The following is a 13,436-nucleotide window of genomic DNA, read 5'->3' as shown; positions in this document are numbered from 1 at the left end:
GTGTTGCTATCGCAGTAGTTTGACTTCACCCCCAGAGGCGAACTCCATTGTCTTGAGACAAGTGGATGCCAACAATGGTTACACCCACAGCATACGTTTTGACATACACACACCCCAAATCCTGGTAACTGTATTTTGTTAAGGGTACTGGAATTTGTAAACTACAGTTCCCAATATTATTTGGGGGGAGCCATGCGCTTTAAATGTGTGCTAACTGTGCTTTAAATGTACAGTGTGGATGTGACTTCAGGTTCAACCACCAGTTGCGTGTGATTCACTTATGTGTAAGTTGCTCTGACATGACTGAAAGTAATGTTTAAAGAAAACAAGAGGATACCTGGAAGGGAGTGCGGAAAGTATCCACTGCTGCTAAACTCCCTAGAATAGAGAGAGTATAGCATCTGCTTGCTTTATTAGTACTGGCAAAAGAAAATGGTTTGAGTTCATCTGCATTATGCATTGCAATGCCTTTCCAGTTAAGTTCGTGGGAATTTTCAACAGAAAAGTCGGCATCGGTTGTTCCTTCATCCAATACCAGGAATCCAAAGGTAGTGAACTAAATCCTTTATCAAACTGCATACAAGCAAATGGAATATTTCCTTCTGGTAAATGGAGTGACGGGTGATTAGCTGCTAAACTACAAAGGAAAACTTGATAGGCTCTGCACAGTGACAAGGCCTTAATAATTCCATTCTGTGTATGCAGTGTTCCTAACCCCACAAGGCATCCTGTTTGGTCAGAGGAAACAGTGCTGAGAATTTGACCCAACTGAATTTGCTACTAGATATTTCTCACTGCAGAGCCATTTAAGGCTTGAATGGATTTTCCAAGGAAACTTTTGTGAAAACGTATTTTTGCGACTCCATTTAGCACAAATATTCCTTGTGGGCTTATAAAACTGTTCCTAACATTTCCTGGCAGTAGATTTTAAATGTTCTGAAAAGAATTGTATTTCACTTTGAATGGGTTATCTGGCACTCGCAACACAAAATAAGCATTTGAATATTTATTGCAAGTATGCAGCATTTTGCAGAGAACACCCAAAGATCTCCACAATTATCTTGTTCCAGCTGTAATATATTAGCAGTAACCTCCTGAACAGACCTTTTGATAAAACAGTTTCTTTAACTTTTCCCCCCCTCCTGAACGCAATTTACTCCCTCATTCACAGCTCTTTGTAGCCATCTAATCTCTCTGTTTATGTCTCTGACACAGCCACAATACTACATGACTGACATACCTGACAGCTCTGACTAGTGACAGAATGCTCACAATGAAACAGAACTCTATGCAGGATGAGTATTACCTACCGCTAGTCTGGTGGAAATTGGAAATGAAGGTAAGAAAAGAAAGGGACTAGTTTAACCCCCTGCTGTTTTTTCTGCATTGGAGAGGACTATTTTATTATAATTACTTACCTAATGAACCAATTGTTTATTGAAGACACAGTGCGCTCCTTAGCATTTCAATTTGGATTTTTTAAAAAACGAACACAATAAAGTTTGAAGACTTGTTTCAAAAGCATATTCTGAAGAACAATTTTCTCCTTTCTTTGGCTTTCCAGCCACCTTACAGTTTTTGCCAAATGGAGATCAGGTTTACACAGGTGGCAAAGGACCTTTCCAGAACTGATTGAGGAGAGGGCCAACTTCAGGCTTAATAATTATACTTTGTTTTTGACTTGAACCTTGCGACCCACCAACCAGAGCCAGACACAGAATGATGGCACTGTGACAGCAGGGTGGGGGTGGGGGGGGGACGGACTTCTGTAGACTTAGAATTAAGAACCATCTTTGATGCTTGCACCAGGAATTTGTTTTTAGGAACAGAACGGATCTCTTAGTCACTGCCTGCATAAATACACACTTAATTTTCCTCCAAGCTTTCTTTGTTTCAGCAGCCTAATCTTTTTTCTCTCTTTTTTGAGGACGTGTCTTTTTTATTGCTGCTACTGAAAACCACTCCAAGATCTACCAGTAGATCCTGATTTATCTTCTGGCCATCCCTGGATTGGGACGTCAGAAAACAGCACAGGTCTGTAACCTGAAGGAAAGCCACTAATAGCCATCCAGTTCCATCCATAACGGTAATTAAAACAGGCTCCCATCCAGATGAAAAGCAGAGAGCCCAGTATTCTGACCACTGTTTTAGCTGTGAATCTCTGGAACACAAACAGCACCGGTAAAACAACTCGGATCCCTAAAAGTGTTACATATACAGTGGTAACTCAGGTTACATACGCTTCAGGTTACAGACTCTGCTAACCCAGAAATAATACCTCGGGTTAAGAACTTTGCTTCAGGATGAGAACAGAAATTGTGTGGCGGCGGCGCAGCAGCAGCAGCAGTGGGAGGCCCCATTAGCTAAAGTGGTGCTTCAGGTTAAGAACAATTTCAGGTTAAGTACGGACCTCCGGAACGAATTAAGTACTTAACCTGAGGTAGCACTGTATACATTGATAGCAAGACATATTCCAAATACTATGAAAGTGTTCTGCAGACAATAAGCTATGTGGCACATCTATGTTTTTTGTGTTTTATATAAGAAGGCAGATTCTGACAGTCATTTCTAACCTATATTACTATACATAACTATACTAACAACAGCATGCTAGTGTCTACCTGGACATGTATACCCTGCTTACAGCCTTCATAAAGCACAGAATTGCTCCAGCTTTTTATGCAAGCTATGCTGAGGGGTCTTCAACTGCCTACCTCCATAACCACTTGTATGGGCTGAAAATGACTGAAGCCAACCACAAAATAGTGGTGCAGGAGTGGAACAAGTAACAAAATGGGAGTGGACGGAGGTGGAGTTTAGCAAAACAACTTGGCAATGGCTGACTTAATTCTCTCTTATCAAGTCCTTCTTTTGGCCCAGTGATTTCCTTGTCACATGTAAATTTGTGAACAGTTCCATATTGCTTCTTTATTATGAGCTGCATTGAGGTTATCGCTTTTAAGCATTTGTGTTGCATGGTTGCTACGCTGTTTATTATCCCGCACACCACTTGGTGGCCTTCTGGTGTAGGGTGGTCTATACAGTTCTTCATCTGATCTGTTCATCCCATAGCCTAAACCCAGCTGCTGTGCGCTAATGGGTGAATAAAGGAACATTTATTTAGAACGCAATGGCAGCAGCAGAGATGAAAGCAACTGAAAAAGCAGATACCTTCAACATGTAAGGGTCAGAGACAACCAAAGGGCCCCACTAACAAAAGCCTCTGCAAGGGAGCTGTGCCTGTGTGTGTTTGCAAATGCACATGATTGAACATACTTACAATTCTCCTCACAGTCAACATTCCTTGATAACACAGGGTTTCTGATCTCTTCCTCCTTCAGAGCTTCTTGTTCAGTGAATGAGAGTTGGAAGTGTTGTGAGCATACATGCACCCAACTCCTCTTTCCCAGTTTAGGTCCTCATGAAATTTTTTTCAATGCCTTAATAGGGCTAGTGACTAAACTGTCATCATTTCCTGGTTTGCTTGTCATAGTTGCTTGGAGCAGTTTTCAGTTTCTATTGCCTGATAGTGGCAATAGAATGCCCAGAGAAGTGTAAATTACTGCACTTTTGACCCCCTATGCAAACACTACTAGCAAAAACTAGCTCGAGAATATGGCCCTGGACCTGAGAGCTATTATAAATAAATAGCTTGCTACAAAGTGATTATTTTCTGTTGCTCTGAAGGAGGTGTTATAGCTGAAAGCATTCATGGGATCTTGAAAAACTGTTCATTTCAAGCATGCAGTTATTGGCCAAATTAACAAGAGGTTGCTTACCATTCATAGAATCATAGAGTTGGCAGGGACCCCAAGGGTTATCTAGTCCAACCTTCTGCAATGCAGGAATCCTAACTAAATCATCCATGACATATGATCATCTAACCTCTGTTTATGAGTTGTATTTCTTAGCTCAATTCCTATTAGGCTGAAGTCACAATGTGTTTCCTGAACTCAGTAGGCAAACCAGAAACTATACCTCAGTAGTTTTTGAGCTCTAAGCAGTTTTAAATAATATTCATCATAACAAACCTAGTGCAAATTTATTAAAGCACACCAGGATTCACTTTTGAGCTACGCAATAGAGGAAGGGATTTGCAGAAAATTGTAGCTCTTTTTCTACTGGAATATAGAGCTGGATAGAAACAGGTAAGCCACATGGAGTTTAGTGATAGGTGCTGTAAAGCGGACAAGAATTTAGTGGAGAACTTTATTTTTTTTTAAAAAAAACATGTTTAAAAACACAGTGTCATTTGTAAAGTCATAATCAATACAAAAATAAGACACAATGATGCTTTCAACAGCCAAAGTGCAGTAGTGTAAGTTGCATGATAACATACAAAATTACTTTATTTAAAATTACAAGCACCTCCATTTCCTACAAAATAGTTTGTCTACAACAACAAAAAAGAACCTGTCATTCAATAATTTAGTTGTGAATTCATCGCGTACTGAAAACAGTAGCTCTTTAAACTACTATTCCGCCAAACCCACACCAATGAGCTGAATGGTAAGAGTGCCACTTTTGTCTGTCTCTACCATCAATAAGCCTTTGAAAGTGCCTGGTGATACTGGCTTGAACTGTACTGGTAAGTTGCAGTAGTGGTGGCATCTGCAAGAGACAAGTTTACAACAGTTAGACAATTCCTTAACAGGCTGCTTCAGTTTGAGATTTCTAGAGAAAAGTATGTTAAGTACTGTAGCTCTTTACCATCTTTTTGGGAGCTCTGTAGGTCTGCAAGAGCCAGCAGAAAGTTCATTTGCTAACTGGCCAGAATACTGCAGTCAGTGGCATAATATTGTGTGGAGTTCAAACTGGTTTATCAATCATTATGGATTATTAACTGTTATCAGTAATTACATTTCTATCCCATCGGGACGCGGGTGGCGCTGTGGGTTAAAGCCTCAGCGCCTAGGACTTGCCGATCGAAAGGTTGGCGGTTCGAATCCCCGCGGTGGGGTGCGCTCCCGTCGTTCGGTCCCAGCGCCTGCCAACCTAGCAGTTCGAAAGCACCCCCGGGTGCAAGTAGATAAATAGGGACCGCTTACCAGCGGGAAGGTAAACGGCGTTCCGTGTGCTGCACTGGCTCGCCAGATGCAGCTTGTCACGCTGGCCACGTGACCCGGAAGTGTCTGCGGACAGCGCTGGCTCCCGGCCTATAGAGTGAGATGAGCGCACAACCCTAGAGTCTGGCAAGACTGGCCCGTACGGGCAGGGGTACCTTTACCTTTTACCTTACATTTCTATCCCACTTACCTCCCAAAGGAGGCCAGGGCAGCAAATAACAAAGCAGCAAAACAATACAACTAAATAAAAAATATTTAAGTATTTACAAACCTTTTGAATATGTAAGAACATTTAAAAGTCTCTTTGTGTCTTTGATCTTTGACAACAGCATAACCAAGAAACGTAAGCCATTCGAGAAAATGTGCATACAGGACATAACACAGGCATTTACTTTGAGTGTCTCCAGTGCCACAACCGCATGGGCTATGCAGGGGTATCAAGACAAATGTTCTAGAGCAGCCTTTCTCAACCTGTAGGCCCCCAGATGTTGTTGAACTACAACTCCCATCACCCCTAGCTAGCAAGGCCATAGCTCAGGGATGATGGGAGTTGTAGTCCAACAACATCTGGGGACCCACAGGCTGAGAACCGCTGTTCTAGAGACAGTCAACATGGTGCTCCCCAGATGTTGTTTAATGACAACTCCCATTCACACCAGCACGGCCAATACACATCCTCCTAATCCAGGTAAAAGTTGAAGCTTTAGAACATTTGAGTTCACTTACCTCAAAGTATAATGGGAATGTTTGATGTAAAACGGCTCTCTGGGACATCTGAACTTCAGCTGCAATTTAACAAGAAATGGTTAAGACAATTCAGGTTACTATAATTATTAAAAACTAAGCACACAGTTCCCCAGAGTTCAGCAATAATGTAAAAGATATATTGGGATGCAGGTTTAACAAAAAAAAGTCTGCATCCAAAACAGTTAAGCTTGCTTAAACCTACTCCCAACTTTGTTGGATTTAGACCAGAAAAGGGTTGTAGTGTTTAAGCTTTTAATATTTGGTCAACAATCAATCCACAGCACAGGTTCCAAGATTGGGATTTACATTCAATATAGTGTACAATTTTAAAATGAAAGGTAATTGGTGTTCAGCTGAAAATGAGATGAATGCTGGGAAGTGAATGACCAGAAAACAAACATTGGTAGAAAGAAATTTAGCCCGAGAACTACTATCAGGAATTAGATGCTAAGGAGTAAGAGTTATTATATAAACACATCTTGAAACAATACTATTAATTCTATATATACCTTGTTTGAAAAGGAAGAATAATTCCTCACAGTAATTTTCAGTGTACTGGATTCACCAATTCTAGTTGGAGGAAATTTATAAATGTCTTCCTGGGCATGTACCCCCTTCCTGTTTTTGAGAAATGTAAAAATACAGTCGAACAATCATGTCTATTATTATATCTGTGTTAGTAATATTCTTGTAATGTATTTTGAAAGCAAAGAATCAACATTTGGCACATTGTTGGAACCGCAACTGGATAGTATCTTTCCAAGAGAGTCCCACCAAACCCACTTTACTGTTTAGTTTTAGGAATCCTATGAAAATGCATTTTGCAAACATTCTGTAATACTGTTGGGTGTGGGTTCTTTGATAACCCTTTGTTGATATAATTTTTTGTCTGAAGCTATTAACTGTAAAAATAAGCGAACCATCTGCTAGCCATCTAAGCCAGCTGGAGTTCCTTGGAAGAGGGTGGGATAAAAAGGAAATAAAATGGATTTCACTTCAGCATAGGAAAGAATATCACTCTCAGTTCCTCCTTTGAAGCTGAATCACCTTATGTCACGTAAGCAACAATGATCAAGTTTTACTTTGTTGATGATGAAGGAGTAGACACATGGCTTATAAAAAAAATCATTTTCACATACCACATTTTGTGTTCAGAGCTATTAGGGTAATCTCTTCTTAGGGTCACATCTCGAACGCTGACTTTTACTAAAGCAGCTGTGGAATCTTCATTTTTTAAATCTTCATTTCCTAAGATACCCTGATGCGAGAAACATCTGAAGTTATACATTAGTATTAGCTCCCTGAACTAGGCTGAACATTTTTACATGGATGTGAAAAATTAAATTCATTACTTTGAGAAGGACTACTTTTGTTGTCAAAAACAATTTTAGTATTGAGGCAGATACACTACCAAGTGAGGATTTCACTTACTACATATGTCACTTGTAGGCTGACAGTATTACAAAACTCTTCAGGCCATTGTACTGAGTAGGAAAAATGTACCACTGAAGAATCATGAGTGCAGAAGCAGGTTCAAAGTAGCACAGTTCAGCACTTGTTATCTTGTTGTTTTGCCTTCTCTGTCTGACTTGTAAGGGAGGACTTGCTCAAACAGAATGGAAGCAGCAGAATAAAGAACAGGAACCTGTGACCATTCGCTAACTAGGCATAAGCAAGACTGGCTTCTAGGAGGTATTTTCTAACTCAACATCTAGCTGAATCATCTGATGCAGAGGAGGAGGAGGAGAAAGCTGACATCCTCCAGATGTTACATTTCAACTATCATCAACTACTGGATGGGGATGAGGTCATCCAACAACATTTGAAGGACCACAGATTCTCCAATCCTGTTCTTGGGCCTGCCCATAAAAAGCAAGTCTATAGTGAGACTAGGGTGTTGTCCACTGTTTCGAGAACTCTTCTCATGAAACTTTTGCGGGTGAACTGAGAGTTTGTTTGGACCCTGGGTGAGAAGCTAAGGGGAGGGTGTGTCAGAAGGAAAATGTGCATAGACAGACAGATAAAACTTCATATTAATGTAACATTTTAATATGTAACTGTATTTTGGTAATATTTGCTTAAGATGTCTGTTGTTACTTCTTAATATATTAAGTGATACAGAAATTAAATAATCAATCTAATCTAACCTAGTGGCTGGAGACAAAAGCACCTAGTGCTTTGGGACCTTTTTGCTATGTGTATGTCCTCTCAGAGATACCTTGTCTGGAAACAGGTACAAAGTATCTAGCATAAAGCTACAAAAGTTGTTTAAATCCTGTATGCTTTAAGCATTTAGATTAGACAAGAATATTATTATTATGAGGCTTCTTTTGTATGGAGGAGGCTAGACAAATGATGAGACTACACAAATGATGAAATGACAATGTTTCACATTACAGCTCAACAAGGAATGAAACCTTGTTGAGTATTAATCTCTGATAAATAAAATAATGATCTCATTCATATACTCACCATTCCACAAAACTGAAGTCTGTGTTTGTCTTTCAAGTGAGATTCGTGAAGTGGGTGACACTCGAGATCCCAGAACTGAGAATAGTGTCCTCTGTCTCTAGGTAAAAAGGTGACTACAACCTATGAAGAAAGTAAGTTAGAGAATAAATTATTTTCCAAATTTGACTGAATTGACAGCCATTTCTTTTGTGTCTGTCAGAGTTGGCGAAAGTGCTATGTAATGTCACTGACACTACCTGGACTGCTGATACAAGACCAACCCCAGGGGCCAATATTAACAAGGTATAAGTTCCTTATCCAATTTATGTAAGTTCCCCAATGATCCTGAATGATTAGTTCTACCCATGGGCCTCCAGAAGGAGGGCAGTTGCTCCCTCCAGAGGAAACATAATTCCTGGATTTCTATTACTATCAGCTTTCATATTGAAAAATACAGTTTCTAGAATTTGTAAAGCCTGATATACGATTTTTTTCCTAATTTTTGTGAGAAACTAGCCTGCACCCGTCTTTCAATATTTCACTTTGTGCCCTGTCACCCTGCCCCCTTCCACAAATCCTGAGGATGCCCATGGTTGTACCCATTTAACCATAACCCTTTTGATTATGTATGACCACTTAGGTAATATCTGGTGCAGCACAACATCTGGGAAATGGGAGGTCTTTACTAAAATTCCCAAACATGAATTCCTGTTAAGGAGGGCAGAAGGAAGATACTATCCTTCAGCAGATACCAGCCCATGAGCTCAGAGGAATAACTAGTAGATTCCTCCTTCAATTTCTAGGGAAGCTGGAAGATGAACCTTCATTAAGACAGCTCTATCAGTGTTCAGCCCTGCCTCTAGGTTCATGTGACGAGATTTTCTGAAGCACAGTGACTGTCCTCACTCAGAGAAAAGAAGTTTGCCATGTGAAATATAGGGGGAGAATCGAGGGACAATTTATCCTTCACCTTTCCATTAAAAAAATTCCAAATTAAGGATAACAATAAGATCAGATAACACATGAGACAAAAGTTGATTAAAATGTCAGCTAGTTACAAACATCAATTAGAAATGCATATTAAAACACAGAACAGCTGAGCAAAACAATTCAGCCCAGCATGCCAATTGCCTGTTTAAATAAAAAGGCGTTTGCCTGTTGATGGCAGGCCATCAACCAGTGTGGGGAGGGAAAAGGCAGACAAGCGTTCTTAGTAGTGTTTTATGAATGATTTTCAAGGTACAAAGAGAGAGAATATTTAATGTTAACTCTTCCTTTGTAAACAAGCAGCTGTTTTGTTTTGTTTTATTTCACTGTATTTAGTAACTGGTTCATCAGGTAAGGCAAGAAATAATGTGAGAGACACCATGTTCTTGGCATGCCAGCAATGGGGGGCAGGGGGTGAGGGAGAGCAAAGGCAATGGGATATCAACACAAAGTAAAGTAAAAATTTGATTGCTCAGAGGATCAACTTTCTATTCAGCAAATGCCTTGAGATTACAGCTATAGGACAATGCAGCCTTCAACATCCCTCTGACAACCATTCTTGTTACTGGAGTTTGTAGTTTACCTGCTTTCGCAATCATCCCCACAAGCAGTATGAGTCACTAGTATGTCCTTTTTTCCTATGAAAAGTGTCACTTTCTAGCTCAGGAAGTAATTCACAATTGTGAGGGGAGTGTGGAAGAGATGCTCTATGCCACATGAGGATCCTGAATGATCTGATAAGCCCCCCTCCTGCCTTGTATGACTACAAATTCAAATGAAGTAGGTCTACAAATTTATGTCATGTGACACTGCACATGCAGAGTAGGTGAACTCAACCCATATCTCAAAGTTAATTCTTCACAGTATACTCTGAGAAAAGCAAGTTTCTTCACGCAGAACTGAACAGTATTGTGTAATCTTGATGCTACTTTTACAATTTCTTTAGATTTTTCAAGATGGATTCTTGAGTAGAAGCCTGACTTCATTTCACAAAAATGCTGTTGTTATAGCCTAGAACTTTTGAAGCATTAACTGATTTTTCTTTGATGGAAGACAAACAGAAGTGCAGTGTATTAAGATGAAAACACAGTCGATGTGACTTACCTTTTCTTCCCCATGAGCTTTGAGAATACCAGAAAGCAGTGAACATCGAAAAGCAGTATATGTGGCCCTGTAAACCTCTCCACTGTCATCTAAGCCCTGAAAGGAAATTATTAAACAGAAACACTAGTTTTACAAAGCAGCCTCGGAACATGTGCAAGTGAAGTGGGTTTTGACTGGAAATTGGGTGGTGTTCAATTAGGTTTTTCTCAGAGTAGACCCATTTGAATTAATGATCATGACTCAGTTAGGTCCCTTAGCTTAGCAGGGCTACTCCAAGTAAAACTTAGATGAATACCACCCATTAACATGGAAGTTGTTAATTTCAGTATCTAATGATTTCATAAAAATGATTTTCCAGTTTGTTCTCCAACACCTCCATTGTGAATCTACAGTTGAGATCACTCGAAATTTAAAGTGTTTACCTATGTCCAGCACTTGTCTATCTATATGATCTGAATAAAAACCAGAGTATGCACATTTGTCTATCTACTACAAGTTGAGGGTAAGCAACCAGATCAGAAAGAGATTAATTTTTTAAAAATGTTTGAATTTTCAGTGTTGCTTTTGAAACCTATTTTCCAATATTTTTCTTCCGTCAGAAGAGCTCTATTTGAATGTTCATGTCAGGCCAGGTCTGTTTAGATGCAAAGATTACAGAATATATAACCTGATCTTTTAAAGACAGTGTGTGTTTGTTTTTTGAGATTTTCTACTCACCTTGATATAAGGCGGTGCAAAAGATGACAATAGCCACTTCACATTTGCATCTCCATTATTTTCAATCTCTATGTACTTTTCTGGAAGAAGAAGTGCAGGCAAGTAATGTAAGTAACAGTTATCCATCATCATCATCAAACCTTTTATTGGCATCACATACAAACATCCATAGCAAGTAACAGTTATTCTTATAAGGGCCTGTGAAGGATTTGGACCTTGTTTTCATGGACTGTGAGATAGTATATGGGAATGATTATCTTCCTTGTCTATTCATTTGGGGGTTACAGAATTAACTTGTGAAGCCTGGCACTGCCCGGGGGCTTAGCTAGGAAGAGAGAATTTCTTTACAGACAAGGAGTGTGGCAGGTCTCTTGGCTGAGAGGTTCCATGAGGTCCTATAGCCTTGACTGGAAGAAGCTGTGACTGGTAGTCAGGCTAGAGGTTTCTTAGATCAAGGGGATCTCTGTGTGACGAGGCAAAGACTTTTCAACCTGGGAAAGACATGCTACTCAAGAGTAACATTCTTCTGAGAGCCCAGTGAGTTGAGGAGCTTCTTAAGTTCAGTGACAGTAGAAGACATATTAATCTACTTTATTTTGCTCCAAAAGGAACATACTAATTAGCAATTACTTATAACATTTGGTCAGGAGTGATCATATTTATAGTCTTCTATAAAAAGGGCTTTAAAGTGCTGCAAGATTGAGATGAATTACATGGAAAATAATGAAATTAATACAACCTCCGTTTGGAAACCTGCACACTTTCCAATTTGTTCTTGGCTTAGTGTTATGTGTGAACTGTGTGAATGTGAATTTCAAGACTGTGAGTAGCTGCCATGCATGGCCAGTCATGCTTGTCTCACTGAAGTAATACATGTTTCGTTTTCACCGTTAGAAAACATTTTACTCAAAAAGATACTAGTCATACGCAAGACCGACCTTACCTGACCTTTCCCCAGACTTTGTTTCAGGAAAAAACACAGTCCGATTCTTTACTTCAAGTTTTGTCGAAGATGGCTTTTGAAGTGGCCTTATGTGCATAATAGGAAGCTCAGGCTGTTGGTGATGAACACCTACTTTGGCAACTGGTGAAACCGTTTCAGATTGCTTCTCAGAGATATTTTCCCGAATTTGGACCCTAACAAGCTATGCACAAGAAAGAAACGAAATCATAGTATTTTGCAGCTACTGGTCTCAAGTTAATCCTATAGTTATCTCCCAGACTGGCTGGCCAGTGCATATGCTCAAACCTGCTTTGCAACCAAGGACCCAAAAGCAAGGTGAAAATATTCAATGTAACAAAGAAAATACAACACATACATCTCTTAAACTTTTAAAACAACTTCCATACAAGAGCATAAGTTGTCCAACACTTGAAGAAATGCATTTCCCACTTTTCAAAGCATTTCCAAGACAACTTACAATTATTAAACAGAAATATTAGCACACACAATTTAAAAAAGCAAGTGACCAGAGATAAAATAAATATTTAACTGGACACGCCTTCAACAGAAACTACTAATGGATTTGAGTTCTGCTGGCAAATATAGTTGGGACACATACAGTAAGGGAGCAGGCTACTATTATATTAAGGTATTTTGCTATTTTATGCAATTAAAAAATAAGAAATAAAAATTAACCAACCAATCAACAAAAGAGAAAGATGGAACACACACTTATGCCTGCTTAATATCATGTATGGGAGGCACAAAGAGAAAACCCTCTGAGGCCAGGCACAATCCTATAGAAGCAGGTTATTCCTCAGATAAACTGACCCCAAGCAATTGTTCATTTACTCCCATAACTGCAAACTTCATCTAGGAAATGCAAACTACTCCCTTTAAAGCAATAGATGAAAGCTTAACTGACAACATGAAATTAAGTTTTCTAAAACCAAGGCATTTGGCATAATTTTCATAACCATAGACACTTATTTAAGCCACTTACTTTTTGTCCATTATCACAATGTACATAAATAAGGCCACTCCATGGAAAGATGGATTTCTTTTCTGCGAGTGATGGATTTGGACTCACATAAATTGAAATGTTGCTTCTAGAAATAAGACATCCAGTGCATTAATTTTAATATGCTAAATGAAATCAATGTTTCATTATTAGATCTGGTTACTGTTCTTCTTGACTTTTTTGTACACAATAGATGAAATTTTAGTATTCTATTAATTTAATCTGAGGAATTGCAAACCCATGCCTATCTACAAGTCTAGCTTCATAAGGACAAGGGAAAACTCACATAGTGATGTTTCAATCACCAGTGCACCTGCCATGTACACAGGGCTAGAATTATTAGGTCTATGATACAACACTATCAGAAGCAAAATATCAAGTGGGGTGACAATATCCTTGC

At 39.3% G+C, this 13,436-nt stretch overlaps 1 protein-coding gene across 1 annotated transcript in view; it reads right to left on the bottom strand.

The window, feature by feature from the left end:
* Positions 1 to 4,309: 4,309 nt before the first annotated feature.
* Positions 4,310 to 13,436, bottom strand: part of CEP192 (centrosomal protein 192) — a 67,764-nt gene continuing 58,637 nt past the window's right edge. Inside the window, exons 48-56 of the mRNA XM_077933625.1 lie at positions 13,019 to 13,124; positions 12,016 to 12,217; positions 11,073 to 11,152; positions 10,356 to 10,451; positions 8,286 to 8,405; positions 6,953 to 7,071; positions 6,323 to 6,431; positions 5,793 to 5,851; positions 4,310 to 4,611 (exon numbers count right to left, since the gene is read on the bottom strand). Coding sequence (XP_077789751.1) covers positions 4,476 to 4,611; positions 5,793 to 5,851; positions 6,323 to 6,431; positions 6,953 to 7,071; positions 8,286 to 8,405; positions 10,356 to 10,451; positions 11,073 to 11,152; positions 12,016 to 12,217; positions 13,019 to 13,124 — 1,027 coding nt within the window. The 3' untranslated portion in view covers positions 4,310 to 4,475. The remainder of the gene's footprint in view (positions 4,612 to 5,792; positions 5,852 to 6,322; positions 6,432 to 6,952; positions 7,072 to 8,285; positions 8,406 to 10,355; positions 10,452 to 11,072; positions 11,153 to 12,015; positions 12,218 to 13,018; positions 13,125 to 13,436) is intronic.

The sequence above is a fragment of the Podarcis muralis genome, chromosome 8, assembly GCF_964188315.1.
Source record: "Podarcis muralis chromosome 8, rPodMur119.hap1.1, whole genome shotgun sequence".
Classification (NCBI taxonomy): domain Eukaryota; kingdom Metazoa; phylum Chordata; class Lepidosauria; order Squamata; family Lacertidae; genus Podarcis; species Podarcis muralis.
Note: the sequence above shows the minus strand (reverse complement) of the source record. Positions and strands in the feature narration are given on the sequence as shown.